At 34.3% G+C, this 17,319-nt stretch overlaps 2 protein-coding genes across 3 annotated transcripts; one reads left to right on the forward strand and one right to left on the reverse strand.

The window, feature by feature from the left end:
* The first annotated feature begins 1,925 nt into the window (after positions 1–1,925).
* On the forward strand, positions 1,926–3,884 carry LOC110718599 (aquaporin-like). Its single transcript, XM_021897461.1, has 3 exons — positions 1,926–2,182; positions 2,313–2,406; positions 2,877–3,884. Exons 1-3 carry the CDS (start codon positions 2,061–2,063, stop codon positions 3,627–3,629), a joined length of 969 nt encoding a protein of 322 aa, XP_021753153.1. The 5' UTR covers positions 1,926–2,060; the 3' UTR covers positions 3,630–3,884.
* Positions 3,885–4,098: 214 nt separating this feature from the next.
* On the reverse strand, positions 4,099–9,953 carry LOC110718598. 2 transcript variants are annotated; one of them, XM_021897459.1, is made up of 5 exons: positions 9,406–9,953; positions 5,622–5,918; positions 5,304–5,531; positions 4,917–5,045; positions 4,099–4,778 (listed from the first exon to the last, which is right to left on the reverse strand). In XM_021897459.1, exons 1-5 carry the CDS (start codon positions 9,646–9,648, stop codon positions 4,572–4,574), a joined length of 1,104 nt encoding a protein of 367 aa, XP_021753151.1. In that variant the 5' UTR covers positions 9,649–9,953; the 3' UTR covers positions 4,099–4,571. The 2 variants fall into 2 exon arrangements, with proteins under 2 accessions (XP_021753151.1, XP_021753152.1); XM_021897460.1 differs by lacking the exon at positions 9,406–9,953 and adding an exon at positions 6,109–6,197.
* Positions 9,954–17,319: the final 7,366 nt, after the last annotated feature.

Consider the following 17,319-nt stretch of genomic DNA (forward strand, 5'->3'; position numbering starts at 1 on the left):
ATAGCCTTAAGTTTTGTAGCAGGGAAATGTTCGATCTATATATTACCCCACTTTTGAAAATGAATTACTACTTGACCAATTAAGTCTTCTTTTTGATTCGTTTTAAGACGTGAAAAGATGTCAAGTAATAGTATCCTATTTTGTTCATGCATGGACAACAATGAAAGAATGAATATAGAAAAAAAAATTCATCTACGTAGTGTGTAGATTAATTAATTAATTAGAGATATCATTTGATAAATATGTCTTCTCCGATTACTCTCAAGTGGTTTGGGCCGACTAATTTGTGAAATGTGTTATTTATAAGGTCTTTATCTATTAACTATTACTAAAACAAAAAACTGCTGACATCATCCTCTCTCCCAAACTGTATATGTGTCACTTTTTCATAAAAGAATTTCCTGCCAAATGCACTTATAATGTCATATATATTTTTGTTTTTTTTTTTTTTTGAGAAATTGGTTATTTTTAATCATTTTCATTTCAATCTTTGTCAATAAATAAATAAATAAATATTTTTTTTTGTTGGAATAAATAAATTGATATCAAGCTTAAACTTTTTAGGTAACTACAAAGTCTTTTTTTTAGGTTTTAATGTTATTATTAATTTATTTTTTTTAAGGATGCTATGAAATAGATGTTAGCATTGTTTTGTATTTCCAAGGTGCTTCTATTTATTTAAATTAGGATCTTTAAATTACAAGTAATTTTTTTTTTGTTTTTTGAACTCTTAGATATGGAGTATTATAAATTGGTATGCATATGGTTTGATTAGATCAGATTGACTTTTATTTTATATTTTGTTACTCATGGAATTTATGATGATAGCTAGATATCTTTTATGATCTAATTTATAAGTATATATGGGAAAATAAATAATAGAAATAAGCTATTTTATTTCAATAATTTTTGTAACATGTGCATCGCACGGGTCTAATCTAGTTCTTACTCAAAAAAAAAAAAAATGCATGATTCAAATGACAAAAAGTAAACACAACATGAAAATTACATAAGTTTTTTTGTATAATTATTACTCTTTCTAGCCATTTCATAATACATAAATTTTTTTAAAACACCCGCAAATTTGAGGTTACACATTGACAATTGATGTTTCTTAATACTTACGTCGTACTGATAATAGTTACTTTAATTTATATAAGTAAATAATATCTTATACTACGTATCATGATATGGAAGTATCATATATGTACAACACACCAAATATCTCATTAAATGATTCATTAACCAGTGCCCAAGGGCAATGTCTAATAACATTAATTTGAGATCTTCTTAGCTAGTCATAGTCTTGAAAATCCAATTGTGAACTGAAGCACTGATATATGGTTTACGTAACCCATTATATCCATATATAGACTTGAAAAGGGACAATTAAAGATGCCTTATACATCGTGTTATTCTCACCATTTATAAGTGTACTTTAAAATTACGTGGTAAATATGAACTGTTTAAAACTTATTCTTATAAATACTGAAAATATCTCATTGTTATAAGTTCCAAGGTATAATACAATTATACAATAATCCGTTAATTTGGGTTGGTTATTTGGTTGGCATGTAAAAGTTTCAAAATAATATAACAATTATCTTATCTACCAAAAAAAAAAGTTTAAGTGAACAACATTAATTATTAGTGAAGGGACTAATGTCTTAATTATGTACACTTCCTTCAAAAAAAAATAAAAAAAATCTCTTACTTATGTGAAGTACATTATTTGTAAACAAAAAAAAAAAGTGGAGTACACTATTTATACCATAAAAAGTTATTTTTATTAATTATAACTATTATAAACATGCATTTTTTTTTATTAATTTATCTCTATCATTTTCACCTTCTTAAATTAAGAAGAAAAAAAATATCATACAAGAGAATAATATTAATATCTTTATAATTAGTAAAGTGGGGTATAGGAAGCCCTATATATACAAGTCAAAATGTAACAAATAATTGTAGACTTGTAGTAACAGCACCATTGAACAAATCTTCTACATAAAAAAGAGCATAGCATAGAAGTATTTTATATTTATTTGGTTGCTCCAATAATGGTTGATAGTATTGTTGTTGATAGAGATAATGAAAATCAAATTAATAAATTTGATGGAGCAACAAATACTAGAATTCTTCCAGTTTCAGCCACTCCCCCTTCAAAGCCTTCAACTCCCTGGTAATTTACTTTTTTTTTTTTTTTTTTTTTTTTTTTTTTTTTTTTTGTGTGTGCGCGCGCGCGCGGGGTAATCATTTGATACCTTATACTTTGAATTTGCGTCATTAATATTAATACAACATTTTTTTAGGTACAAAAAGGAGGAAACTATAGTAGAGAAAAGAGTTGGGAGGACTGCGAAATTCCTTCACTGGATAGGCTACGAAGAAATTTTCTCATCACAGGTATTCTCACCCTTTTTGAGAGTGGGGGATAGCTCAAGTGATTAGAGTTTCCTTCCCAATTTCAGGAGATTTTGCGATCGGTTCTCATCACCCCCGCCCTTAGCTCTCTAAACACACACAAAAAAAAAAAGGTTATAATGTGCGAATTGGTTTTGTTAAAAATAAAATAATAAATAAATTAAAAAAGAAAATTGTGTTCCTACATAATGTGAAATCAAGTTAAAGAAAAACTTCTATTATGAAATCCTTTTCAAAGATCGCATAATTTGGAATTCAAAAGTACAAACATGGCTTCTAATTTAAGGGTTTAAAGTTCCACCCTCACCCGCTTGATCATAAATCGAATACTCGTAATGGTTGTCACATGTATCAAATGAAGCTTGAATCTAATTGTTTTTGGTACTTTGTTATAAAGCATTTATATTAATGGTTTAATGCTAATAATAACTATAAAGTGTGACCAATTTCAGGTATGGAGAGCATCCGTGGCAGAACTCCTAAGCACAGCCATTTTAGTATTCATGTTAGATACCATTTTCATATCCTCTAAGATTAGTCATGAAACACCAAACATTGTATTTGCTTGTTTTGTTGCTCTCATTGTAGCATTTCTTCGCCTTGCTACACACCCCATTTCGGGTGGCCATAGCAACCCAACGATCACCATCTCCGCGGCCTTTATGGGCCTCATATCCTTATCGCGAGCCATGATATATCTTATAGCCCAATGTATAGGGTCTATACTCGGCGCATGGGCACTTCAGGCAATGGTTAAAGGTTCAATAACAAGTAGCTACTTGTTAGGGGGGTGTACACTCGCGGTGGCCACCCCCGGCCCAGAAGGCCTCACCACAATTGGGATCGAGACAGCACAAGGCCTATGGGCCGAGATTATCTACACTTTCATTTTCCTATTCTCGGTGTGGATGACCTTTGACCAACAGCGGTCAAAGGCCTTGGGCCAACTTGTGATGTGCTCGATCACCGGTATCGTGGTTGGGCTGACTATGTATCTGTCCACCACAGTGACAACCAAAAAGGGCTACACTGGAGCAATTATCAACCCAGCAAGATGTATTGGGCCTGCAGTTGTGAGAGGGGGGCATCTTTGGAATGATCATTGGGTCTTTTGGGTTGGGCCTATACTAGCTAGCGTTGCATTTTATCTTTATAGTATGGTTCTTCCACTTGAGCATTTCAAAGCAAGGATAGCTAAAGAATAAGCCTAATATTTGTATTTGGAATATATTGTATTAGGCATATGCAAGTTTGTATTAAATATTATGATGTTGTTGATAAATAAATTATATAATGAGAAAGCAAACAGTTTTGTAATGTTTGTTTTTAAAACAAGATTTGTAATATGATGATTTGAAAATTATTATCTTATAAGATTAAATTTCATTACATGTATCTGAGAGCACGTACTTTCAAATGATGTATAAACAATTTAAGAATGAAATAACATATGCAATTGTAGGATTGTCGCTACATCATTTGACCTCATATGTTCCCTATAATGTACATATAATAAGCTCTCCATATAACTATATCAACATGAAGATTATATTTTATTACATGTATCCGAGAGCACATACTTTCAAATGATGTATAAACCATATAAGAATGAAAATAACATAGCAATTGTAGGATTGTCGCTACATCATTTGACCTCATATGTTCCCTATAATGTACATCTTATAAGCTCTCCATATAACTATTCAACATAAGCTAATAGCATTTTACAAAATGAAGAAATTTCTTTGCATAAAAAAGGTAGTAAATGAAGGATTACCTACCATTTTACAGTTTTACACTGTCATGGTCCTCATGGACATTGGCATATACAGTCATGGTCCTCATGGACATTGGCATATACAGTCATGATCCTCAAGGACATTGGCGTTTACGAGGCGTAACAAATGGATTGATCAACATTTCTCAAGCAGATAACACTATGCAAAGTGACCCTTCCCAGTACCAGGGATACATTACTGTATTACAATAGCTACATGGAAATACAAAACATATATAGGAAGCCAAACAACACAAGATATACTAACAACATGAACTGAAATTGCTTCCAATACATAAGTGTTCAAGACACATTAGGATATAAGCTTTCATTTATTTTTTATATGCAATATCAGTGATGTGAGATAAGATTATGAGGCCATCTGCAAAAATGAAGTAGGATCGGCAAGGGGCTCATGAACAACCGAGTTAGTTGAAACCGATACAGGGTTACCTTCTAATTGTAACATCATACTCCCTAAGATCTCCAGCAAGAGCTTCTTGAACTCCTCTTCTTTTACGAGTTTCCCGTCGTCAGCATCTACCATCTTAAACACTTCATCAGTAACCTTGTCCATCTGTTCATAGTATTTTTAACTATGTCAGCTGTGACTAATAGTAAAGCATTACTTAAACATAATGAAAGACAGATAGACAGCTTCCATAACAATTTTGTCTACGCTTTAGTATTAAGAGTCTAAAGAGCTTAGATATACCTCAGCAATAGCACCATATGGAGGCAAATCAGCAGATGGGGCCAATGAATCTAATGCCAAGTGAAGATACTCCTTAGACAATCTTCCATTCTTATCTCTAGGTATAGCTTCCAGCACAGCATTCAGTACCTATATATATCATCCACAAACAATAACATTAGTTTCTCCCAATGATTCTAAGATTTCTAACTATGTTACATGGACCAGGGAACAAATATTTGACAGGTTCGTGGCAGTGTCAAGGATCCAACAAATGTATGAGGTTTGATGTGTGTAATAAGTCACAAGAGTCCGAGTAATGTTGTAAGAATTGTCATCTAGTCAGTTACGACAATTATGAGGTTTGATATGTCATATGTGTGATAAGTCACAGGATGACGGATTTACCTTGTCTATTTCAAACTTATTAGCTAAAAGAGTCTTGATGGCACTTCCATCATAGGTGTTCTCAGTGTGTGCAACAATCACAGGTTGCTCTCTAAGACACTCAACTATATTTTCGAGTACTTTCTTGAGTTCCTCCAGGAAAATCTCCTGAGATGATATCAGTTGCTGATCATTACTACAGTCCTGAGTACACAACTCCAAAGCTGGTTCCACAATATTGCTCATAACCTACAAAATCGCACATGACCCTAAGAGTATAGTCAATGATGCACTTGAAATAACTAATAAGATGAGGAGTAAGGGAAAATAGTATATTACCCAAGAATCTGAAATTGGGGGCAACCCCTGATCAACACCAAGCTTTTGCAGAGCTTTGACAATGTGATCACACATAGTTGCATTTGGAGTAGCAATCTCAGAAAAAATTAACACCATATCCGTCTCAAAAGCAGGACTACTTATATATTCATGAAGTTCTTCACCATCAATGCGGAGGATGACAATGGGGTCCCGTTTTAATCCAGCAGCCATGCCTATAAGGATGTCTGAGAGAACTTCTTTAAACTCGCTCTTGCTTACTTTCTCCTCTTTACCATGAGTGAATTCATTCAGAACCTATAATAGCCACCAGAAATGAATAAATTATTACAGCATCATTATCTGTATCTAGTGCTATTTGTATGTTTTAGTTCCCCAAACACTCAATACAAGCCGCCCTCTTTGCCATCAAACAAGTAAAGTCATGGATTACATGGTTAATAAATTCCTCATTATTTAAATTTTTGAACTATCAGATGATTTTTACCTTAATATCACCTTTCACCATCCTTTTAAAAACGTGAATCTCACAACTAATATGTTAATCGTTGACCTCTTTTAACCCAAACAGCTCACAGAACTGCATTTATTTGGAACTCTATATGATCCGCAGTTTCAATTGGCAGATAGAGACATTTCACAAACCGACCAAACCATCCTATTGGTATACTCCATAACTTTAGGTGTACTTATCTTAATATATTTTCCTAAATTGTGGTCCTTTGTCCAAATTTATTGCCTACACTAAGAGGTTAATTAAGAACCTCATAAAAATTGTGATCGAAAAGGTTAGCTTGCCTCTTCAACCAGTTATAATTGACTACCAACTCTCTTGGAGGTCCCCACTCCAAAGAGCACTTTCGGCCAAAGCAGGATAGTTGCGAATGCCTCATGCTCAATTTGCTAGAAGTCTTAATCATTACATAAGCACTTGCAAGTTGCCTAAAATAACTATGATAAACACAGGACCACTCTTCTAATCACATAATAGAGGTGTCAAATCGGTTGTTTGGATCTAGTCATATTTGGGTGATGAGGTATACAATTCGGTCATGACAGATTGAGAGACCGATCCTATTTAGGTCTCTTGTAAATCAATTTACTATGATAGATCATACATTATAAGTTAGAAATAATCAACTTGGGAAATTTCAGTAACTATTAGGGACAGGATCAAGTTGGGTTTCTTGTACAGCTTATGATTTACCTTATTACCTACAAAAGGTAGAGCCAAACCCCTTCAAACTTTTCCTTCCCTATTCCCACAATCCCAAATTCTGGGAAACTTAGTGCTGAAAAGGTGATGTGGGTATGATATTAAAAATGCTCTTTTTCCTATCTACATAAAAAAGCTTCCGGCGGCCCACTTTTTGGCTGGTCTGCAGGATATTATATTGAACTCATTAAAAATAAATTAGGTCACTATAGGGATCATTTGGTAGGATGGTCTGCCACTATTCGCGGTTATCTAACTACTTAGTCTATAATTTTCTGCATAAACAAACATAAGATTCTTCAGAGCATCAAGTTTACTAGAGACTTCTTCTATTAAAAGAAAGGTCTAGCTGGCTAGAGAAATGTCCATGACATGTTGAGTAGGAGCCTACGATATTTCTAGAGGAAGCTAAGTAACTATGATTTGCGATCTTCTGCATTAAATTTTTTGAATCAATCAAGTAGCAGAATCATGCTTCTTGAAGCATAAATTAGAAGCTGACATACCAAGTAACAAGAACTATACTAGTAAGAAATTAAGCTTCAAAGTTCAAACAAGGATCATCAATTTCCGATTTATTCAAAACCACAGAAAATTAGTACTGTATTTGTGGTAATTTCTTTAGAAAATATAGCAGTTACTTTCAGAAAGAGACTCCAAAATATCAAAAGAAAAAGCAGGATATTAAGGCCGGTCACTTTTCTGTCTTTTTTGCCATTTAATATGTATTAAGCAACTATCAATCTACAAAAGCTAAGGTTTAAACAATTATGCAGACCTTGATTTAACAATTAAGCAAATGCTGTCAAAGAAAAAAAAAACATCAATTTTATACTTTTCCGCTCATCAACTTCATCCCTTTCTATCAACAACTTAAGTCAACAAACCTCATCAGTCACAATAATACTATCCCCCTTTCGGCATAAGGTTTATAGCTCCTTGAGAATTATTTCAAGAACTTAACTTATACTTTTAATTTTTACTTTAGTTTTTAGAACATGTAACTTCATCCTAATGAGTAACCATAAAGTCAGAATCTATAATAAGTGCTATGAATTAACTATGAGTGACAATATGACATGTAGGACCAATTTGCAAACATCTACTAATGTTAAAGTTGGTAATTGGTAGAAAGATCCAGCTAAAGCCATTCTTAAAATGATTTTCCTAATGTCAAAGTTCAGTACTTGGTAGAATGATCTCGTTGGAGCCATTATTAAATACGGTTTTCCTTGATGAACTAAGTAACAACTATGCCTCCAGATATGTCAAACCAGCTACCATCAAAGAAGTATAACTTCTTAGTAGAAACACATAGATAAAAGTCTTAGAAGTATACAAATCAATGACACAATAGTAAAATACCTACATTCTACGACAATGTACTTCGCAATATTCTTAAAACCTCTCTAAAACAGGCAATGTAATGAAAACCATGATAAACACGGACCGTAGACACCCTACAGGGTCCTGCCCACCGTGCAGACCCTCGTCTGTTTCCATTTTGGATTCATGAGAACATGCAAAATCGGTCATATGGCTTTCAAACTTTGTTAGCTAAAAAGGCACCGACAATTGATTTTGTTAGCCCATTTCCAAATCCAAATCTCTAGTACAATTTCTAGACAATTCATCCTTCAAATTACTTTTCCTATTGGGTCCACGAAGATGCACAAAAATTGAAATATAGGTTTAGAACCTCTTAAAGACTTTAGCATCTAATTATCTAAAAAAGAACTCAAAGCTCAAACAGATTTTTTTTCAACCAGTTTTCAGAATCTTATCAAGAAGTTAACTAATTAAACTACCAAAACTATTCAAAATTGGATCTTTTCACATACCAAGCAATAAAAACGAAAACTTATGGCCCCTCTTTTTCAATTCTTCAAAACCACTAGTTTTACTACACTACAGACCAAAAAATTTGTCCACGTTGAAGAATGTGTGAGCTTCAATTGTACAATAGACAATCTTAATCTTATCTAATTCACCAGTGAAATAATATCCCACGTTTTTTACCATTCCACTCCCTTAGTCCCTAGAAGCCAATAACCCTAGAATTGCTAACATAACCCAACTATACCAATAACATACTCCCTCCGTCCACAAATAACATATCAATAACTTAGAAGATTTCTTTATCGACATCCTGTAAGGAATACACCCGATATGATACACGTAGATTATTTGTGGCCAGAATGAGTATCACTCATTCACACCCATTTGGGTAATTTCCTAATTGTTCACTTCTCTGGTACTCGTATTAGATTCTCCATATAACCTTTGTTGAATGAAAACGGATAATAACACAACACAGGTACAAATTAGACACTAGACGTACACCTAATAACGACAATTATAAAACTATCCTTTGTAACTTACACGATCATAACATTAGTAACACACACATAAACAGGCTAGACTAAGTATTAGTTACATAGAAAAGTCAAGCAAAGTACGTAAAAAGTTACCGGATTAACATAATGATGATTAAAGTGCAGGATCCATTTATATACTCTATCAATAACATATTAACATGTACTCGAAAGGTAGAAAAGACAAACTGACCTCGGAATAGATGTGATCAGAGTCAGAAGAAGAGCCTTTAGGAGGAAGACCAAGAGCAACACCAATATCAGCAACAGCAGGTTGAAGTTCTTTCACAGATAACTTACCATCCTTGTCAACATCAAGTTCTTTGAACTTGTGATCCACATATTTACTGAACACCTCCTTATTTTCAACCAACTCCATTATATCTGAACCGTCCATTACCTGTCCTCCTTCCAACACCTTTTTCTTTCCTTCCATTGGTTGATCAATTTTTTTTCTTTATAAAAATTAATTCACACCCACAAATTTTTTAAGAAATCCCAGAATTTAGTTTTTAATTTTTGGTCAATTAATATTAATTGCCCAATTTGCTAACTTTTTTAATGAAAAGATAACTTTAGAGTGTGTAACTTGTGATTTGTTTTATTTGGCGAAACTCTCAGCTAATCCTCGTGCTCTTACTTACGACCTGCTTTTATAATACTATGAATGTGGGTGATTTGATTGTGAAACGCTGAACAGGGGAAGAGAGAGAAAGAGAAGTGTTTTGACACGAAAGTGCTCGAGGATGAGACACGTGGATGTGGAATTTCAAAAGGGGTAATTTAGACTACCACCTAATTTTATGGTGGAGATTCTATGTTTTAGGGTTGACAATGGTGTGATCTCATTGTTTTGAACTTTTGTTGGTCATTATCTTTTGGATTTGTTAAATGGATTATTAGATTGGGTATGGGTCGAATTGGGTCAATTTGATTAGATTGTGATTGTTTGTAGTTGGTCGAGGAGTATCTTTGATAATTGTTAAATGGATACTTCATATTGGGTGAGGGTCGAATAAGATCAATTTGATTGGCTTGTGAATATTTTCTAGTGATTGAACAGTTGATTTAAATTTGTCTGACATGAAGTATAAATGTTACTAGTTCAAGCATTAATCATTGACATAAAATAACACTTAGATAAGTTTTATTAAGCATAATGTCACGTGCTGACAGTTTTCCTGATGCACTGGCCCAGCAAGTCCCATACGAAACAACCCTTCTTTGTCTGTGTGCCTTATTGATGCATGTATTTGTGGTGCAAGTTAGTGTCATCGCGTGTGCTTTCCTCTACTTATTAGCTTGTTGCGCATATGGAGAAGGTTGGCCTGGATCAAGCCGGGGATTCAGGCGCCGCACTAGCAATCTGAGCTCATTCCGTGACAATAAGCTACATAAAATGTGAGGTGTGGACGATTGGGTGAGTGTGATACATTTTTCCAAACTCGAAACCTTGACTTGGAGATCCCATGGAGTTGTGAAGGTTTACATTTCCATTGTGAAGTACTCGTATATGAGAATGAGATAAGATTGAACAAAGTCATTTTGTAGGAAAGTCCTCCAAACAAATACAAATCAATGACCATTTCACAATGATTATGCTATTGCAGCTGTATGACCTAATATGATAGTTACATTATTTTTTTATACTACCTCTGTTTCATATTATTTGCAACGATTAGACATTTTTTACTCACAACTTTATGTCAAATCGTTGCAAATAATAAGAAACAGAGGTAGTACATGAAACAACATAATAGACATATGATCTTTGAGATTACTTGGATGGATTGACAAGACTTACTATAAAGACATAATGCTTTAGAAAAAAAGGTTTCCTAGGATGTTAATTGGATAAGTTTTTTTTTTTTTTTTTTTTTTTTTGTAGAATATAACGAATGTAAGCAGTATACTAGATAAAATTGACAATAACAAGAAGGATACTCCACTTAAAAAAAGAAAATGACAATCATCAATGAATCTGATTCACATAGCCAAAAGGCATAAGCACTGTGTAGAGTCTTCCAAGGATGAAATGGATAGCCACTCAAGTGACTCAACCTAATCTCTTTTTGTCCATATTTCTTTGTCACATTTAGACTCGTCCAATCTTTACGACTAAGCTGCTAATGACCGAAACTTGTTTCATATAGTTACGACTATATTATACGGAGTATATCTCAATATGTGATACTTATAATCAAATAAATGAGTGCATCCAATTTAACTATAATAAATTCTACTAAAACCAACCATATAATCCGAGTGAGGGACTAGTAGTTAATTTACTAGCATTGCTAATGTTGGTTGAGAAAGACATTATGACACAACTCTACCCACCTTATTGAGGATCAAAAGTACTGCCTTTTGACGCAATTACTCAATTACCTATCATGTTTGGTCCATGGTGTTCAAGAAAGCAATGGCCCTAACTCGTCCCTCTAATTCTCTTTCTAATCATATATTTTCATTAATAACGTCCTTCAATTTCAATTGTTTGATTTATTTTCCCAACTTGGATACTTTGTGTACCAAATAATAGTTTGAAATGGTTTATATTAACAGAGTATTTACTACGGAGTAATATATGAACTAAAGACCTCCAAAGCTCCAATCATTTAGGTTTGCCTTATACACGAATTTAATTATGTGCGAACTTAAATGTAATGTTTTGTAAATTAGGGAAGTCTGTAATACGATACCTTTTTTTTCCCCCTATTTATAACACATCCAAGATCCAACCACAAAAACAGAGATAACCAATGTTACGGCAATACTGCAATATTGCAAATTTTTTTACAAAACCAGATTCCTCATTAAGTGAAAATTATTCAGTACTTCATTAGATACAATGGTAGTAGTTCTATCAAACCAGATTGAAATAAAAATAATAATATAGCGTGATTCATTGCCCAAATACTAAAAAAAACAATAAATAGATGGATAAAAGAGCCAGCACTCTTAGATACTCAAAATCGCTCAAGTTGCCGAAGGTTACCACTAAGCTGACTCTAACAACCTCTATAGAAGTGATGAGAAACACAGTTGAGATGCTGTCAGAGGGAAGAGAGAGAAGCAAAATGAGAGGCCATTAGAACTTGCGCTTGGCTGCACCAATATCTCGGAGTTCCCATGCAGGTTTACTTTCCTTGGCGATATCATCTTTGATCAAACCACGAATCTTCTGTACCAAAAGATACTGCAGCAAAAAAAAAGGGGGGGGGGTCAAATCACAACATAAATTTTCTGTCTCAGGAACTCTTCAATTTCAGCAAATTAATGAACTGCCTTATAGGGTAGGAAAGTTGCCAAGAGGCAAAATACTCTGTATACTCATTCTGATAACAAACCATCACATTGTTGAGACGCTGCTGAAATTATCAGAATGAGTATACAGTAAAAAATTTCTGTAGTGGCTAGCAATTCCAGTGGAGACTATCCAGAATATGAGTTATTTTTATAAGACGGGATAGTTTTTGACCCCCCACCTCACAAGTCACAACCCCCCTCCCCAAAACAACAACAAAAACCGACCTAAAGGCTTTGACATGTGATAGACTTCGAGTGAAAGGGAAAGAAACTAAATTCAGGTATCAAGATTCAAGAAGATGGAAATAAGGCTACAAAATGTACTTCCTCTACACTACAAGCATTACTTTTGCCTTCCACAGCCAGCAAAATTTGCATGTTTTATTATTTTTTTCCAAGTTTTGCATGATTCATTTTGCGAGGTAACTCAGTTAAAAAAATTTCCTGAAAGCAATTATGTCAAAACACTACAATAACAGAGCCACATATATGTTAGCTAATCTTGTAGATTTAGAAACTTACTTGAGCTGCTGCAATCAAGGGTATCCACCATTTGTGTTGTTCATTTGGGTTAGGTCCCTCAATCAACTTCTTGTCAACCAAGATACCCTTACTTCCATTTGAAACAACATCTATGATAGTTTTCACCAAATTTGGTATCCATGAAATTCCGTTTGGAAGAACCTATAATGATGGCAGCAATTACCAGTGAACTTATGCCAAGTTGTAAAAGTACTAGAAGAAGCTGATAGCAAATTCTAAGAATGGTAACAGGACAAAATAGGTAAGCAACTGACCTTTTCACCACTTTCATTTTTATTGCATCGCCCACTGTTCTCAACCAAAATTACAGGCATGGAGAATGCCTAGGAGAAAATTAAACAAAAAGAACAAAATGTTAAGGATAAGGTAAACACAACTCAACACGTCCAATATGAAGGAAATAGAATTCCAGAGATAAATTGGTTTATTTTATGTGTTAAGGTTCAAAAATTGCTTGACATATAGTTTTATACCTATGTAACCATATGGGCAATGGTCCTTGTATGAAGTAGAAACACAAGTAAAGGATGTATATAAGCAAGATCATTCTAAAACAAGAGAACCAAAATAAATCCCAGACATTAACTAATAGCTTATGCCAAGAGCACAATCTTGCAATTCTTTGGCAAGACTGTGTTATTGACTATACGTTTAAACAAAGAATTACAAATTCTATAATTATCATTGAATACTTTCTAATTTCTCCGTAACCCAAATGTTGTAGACAGTTTCAGACTTTCAGCAAAGAACATGCCATGCGATTAAGCAGTACTCAACTTAGTAAGTAGAACCTTTGACAAATAAACCAAAAAATTAGAAATGCATTTACTAGCCTTTCCAAGGAGTTATTATAACACAATAGATGCTTTTTTTTTTTTTCTATATTTACAACAGATTCCAAGAAAGCTAATCACGGTACATGTGGTGGCAACTAAAACTCGGATGGACACGGTGGACAACCAATCAATCATGTTATTTCCCGCAAGCACTTCTACCCTCCCAGAGTTAACAATGGGGTAATGAAACAGCAACCAGGTATACAATACCATTAAACAACATTATAATAACATACACTGACTAACATGAAATGCAAGAGACACGCAATGCAAACAGAAGTACAACAACAACAATAAAGCCTTAGTCCCAAATGGATATGGGGTTAGCTAACATGAATCGTCCTAAGGAACCGTCCGACAAATTCAAAAATGCAAAAATTATGGATAAAAAAAGGCAAAAAGATGAAGATGCCATACAAGGTCCTGCTTCTTTATTCGCCCCCCAAGGCGGACAACTTTTAGAAGAGCCTCAGACCTTTTACTGAAGAAGTCTTCATAACTCAGCCCATCTGGGGGTGAAAGCAGGGCATGAGTAAGGACAATAGCAGCACGGTTCCAAATTTCTTTTCCAAAACTATCTGTAATAGCTTTGATAATTTGCCTGTCCAATGTATCCACTCTGTAGGCATCTAAGCGGTCCACATACAGCAATACATCGATGGTTTTATCCAAAAGGAAGCTGCTCCAACCGGATCAATAGGAGAGTTAGAGATAAGACAAGGACGACAAGGGAAGGCAAAATAAGAGGAAGAACAATTAAATGATCACGACAACGCCGACAATATATTCATATGGTAAACATCATATATTAAAAAGTAATGATCACTCTAAATTGATACCCAAGGATGTATTCTACACTGAGAAAGTCGGATTGCCAAAAAAATAATCTATCCAGCCCTGATACCCAAACAAATATATCTATTCAGGTGCTCATGTACCACAAATGCTCAAGTGGGGAATGAAACAAATCCATAATAATTATACAGCATAGCAAGGTTATTGCAGCTGAAGTTTGCTGGCATTTATGACAGCGTATGCTTACAAAAATTAACAGACAGCTAGTTAACTGTAAATAGCTCCAGAAATATATATGTAAAAGCATTTAAGTTCTGCACAAGAACATTTTCCTGGAAGGCAAAATGAGTACCAACCAGCAAAAAAAAAAAAAAACAAAACAAAAAAAAAAAAAAAAACCAAAAAACCAATCAAATAGAGAGGATACTTTTGAGAGCACACTTCTCATGGACTATAAGCATGCATCATCACTGACTACAGAGAGTTACTACGAATCCAAAATAACAATATGACAAGTATCATTCAGCACAAACCTTTTAATCATATCAATAGCACGGTCATTCACATATCCACCTTCAACTAGACCTGGTGTGTCAACAATGTTCAATGTAAATCCTGCTCTTGAACGAGATATCATCACAGGCCTTGATGCTTCAGACTGACAATCAATCAACAAAGAGTTAAAAAATTCACAAAGGAAAAGATAACAACCGCCTCAGCTACAAAAGAAAAGAGCAAAATATTGGTTGTGCGCTTGTGTCCCTTCCAAGTCAATGTTAATAATAAAAATACTACATATTGTGTACCTTGGTCAAAGGAAAAAATGTAAATGTGCCGTAACGCCAATAACTTAACCAACTATGTAATCCATCAATCAATCTAAAGTCCAAGGTAACTCTATGCTTCGATTTTGGATCACCCACCGAGCATCTCTCCCATGAAATCTTTTCACCCTATATATAATTTATTCTTGAGGCGCCAAACCTTCAGTACCACATAGGATCAGATGGAACTGATAATTTTCAAGGAAACTGAGGAGGCTTGAACCATCGAACTAAAGCAAAAAAACCCTCCAACTATGAATTTAATTTGACCATTATATTTTCCATTTGGTGGTTTCTACCTTCATAGGTTCCCTCAAAGGGTTGTGAACTTGAGTGCTAACAGAAGGAAATAATTAGCATATTAATTCCATTATATACCTTCAAAAGTTTTTAAGTATATGGGAAACCATGACTTAGACAATGAGTAACTATGCAAGTTTACTATATCATGAAATGAACAGGTATTACAGAAAAACAGTACAATAACAATATGCCATTTATAGCAACCAAGGCAATGAAACCATACCTGAAAAGCACTGACAGCAACTACTCGTTCACCAATGACCGAGTTTACAGTAGACGATTTCCCAACACCGCCTTTTCCCATAACAAGGATGGTTAGTGAATCCACATTCTACAATCAAACCATTACAACAAACATGCTAATCAGAATTCACTGAATAAACCCCCAAAACAATATCACATGAACAAAACAGCTTTAATGCAAAAAATGAGACAAACCTCTTGCTTCAATGTTCCCAAATATTCGAGCAACTTAGTTTGAGTTGCGAGCGGAAACTGCTGAATTCCACTCCATTCACGAACTAATTGGCCAGCCATCCTAATCTTTCACCTGCTCAATTCACCGAAAAAAATGGCTAAAATTCGAAATATCTTTCAATGAACCAAATTCAATTAGGGAAAAAAAAAACACACACACATACACACACAAAAATTCTACTAGTAGATGATAATGCAATCCATTGTCCACCCTAAAAATCAAAATTTTAAAACTACAGTCGAAAAAAACCCTAATTTGAAGAGAGGCCAAATCAATTATACTGCCCACTTAAAATTCACTCAAACCCATCAAAAAATTTCAAAATTGAAACAATTAAATCTCATATTAAGTATTTAAACATTAAAATTACGTGGGCATTCATCAAAGGGTTTTGAAAAACCCTAAAAAAAACCCAGAAACAATGGAAAAAATAAGAAAGAGAAACTTACAGAGTATATTGGTGTTGAAGGGCGAAAGGAGAGAGAAGGCGTCAAAAGAGAAAGAGGAAAGATAAGGGCTTTAGCTAAAACCCCAGCCTTATCAACTTCAATGCCCTGTTGTTAGGCTTTTTCTCTCGCTTTCTCTGCCTCTCTCGCGCTAATATCCGTCTCTCTCCACCCCCACCTGATTTCCTAATAAGAGGTCGGTGGACCCAAATTGTAGAGTACAACAATACACAACTACGGAGTGACGGCAAAGTAGAGGTGACAAATGAGTTAAGTCACCAGTTGGATGTTTGGTGCAGTAGTGATTGGGGTTGCATTTGGTAGGGAGGATCGTGTGTTTGATCTATCGCAATAATAATTGGGAGGGAATGGAAACCTAATCACCCAAAACTAAACCTCGAATTTGGATTAGCCCAAAGGGTGAATCGAGTGGAACACAAAAAAATAATAAAAAAATAAAAATGAGTTAAGTCGTGTTTGGTGAGTAAATAGGTTAATGTGGATCAACCGATTAACTATCAACCGCTCTTTAGAATGAACGGTGAGAGGGCAAAAACTGAACCAGTAACAAGT

This window comes from Chenopodium quinoa, unplaced genomic scaffold (genome assembly GCF_001683475.1).
Source record: "Chenopodium quinoa cultivar QQ74 unplaced genomic scaffold, ASM168347v1, whole genome shotgun sequence".
Taxonomy (NCBI): domain Eukaryota; kingdom Viridiplantae; phylum Streptophyta; class Magnoliopsida; order Caryophyllales; family Amaranthaceae; genus Chenopodium; species Chenopodium quinoa.

Bases quoted from the DNA above. Each gene is read 5' to 3' on its own strand.
- LOC110718599 (XM_021897461.1), top strand. From the start codon at position 2,061: ATGGTTGATAGTATTGTTGTTGATAGAGATAATGAAAATCAAATTAAT. The intron at 2,183-2,312 runs GTAATTTACTTT...ACATTTTTTTAG, and splicing joins TCAAAGCCTTCAACTCCCTG to GTACAAAAAGGAGGAAACTA. The intron at 2,407-2,876 runs GTATTCTCACCC...GACCAATTTCAG, and splicing joins AAGAAATTTTCTCATCACAG to GTATGGAGAGCATCCGTGGC.
- LOC110718598 (XM_021897459.1), bottom strand. From the start codon at position 9,648: ATGGAAGGAAAGAAAAAGGTGTTGGAAGGAGGACAGGTAATGGACGGT. The intron at 5,919-9,405 runs GTCAGTTTGTCT...TGGCTATTATAG, and splicing joins CTGATCACATCTATTCCGAG to GTTCTGAATGAATTCACTCA. The intron at 5,046-5,303 runs GTAAATCCGTCA...TGATATATATAG, and splicing joins ATAAGTTTGAAATAGACAAG to GTACTGAATGCTGTGCTGGA.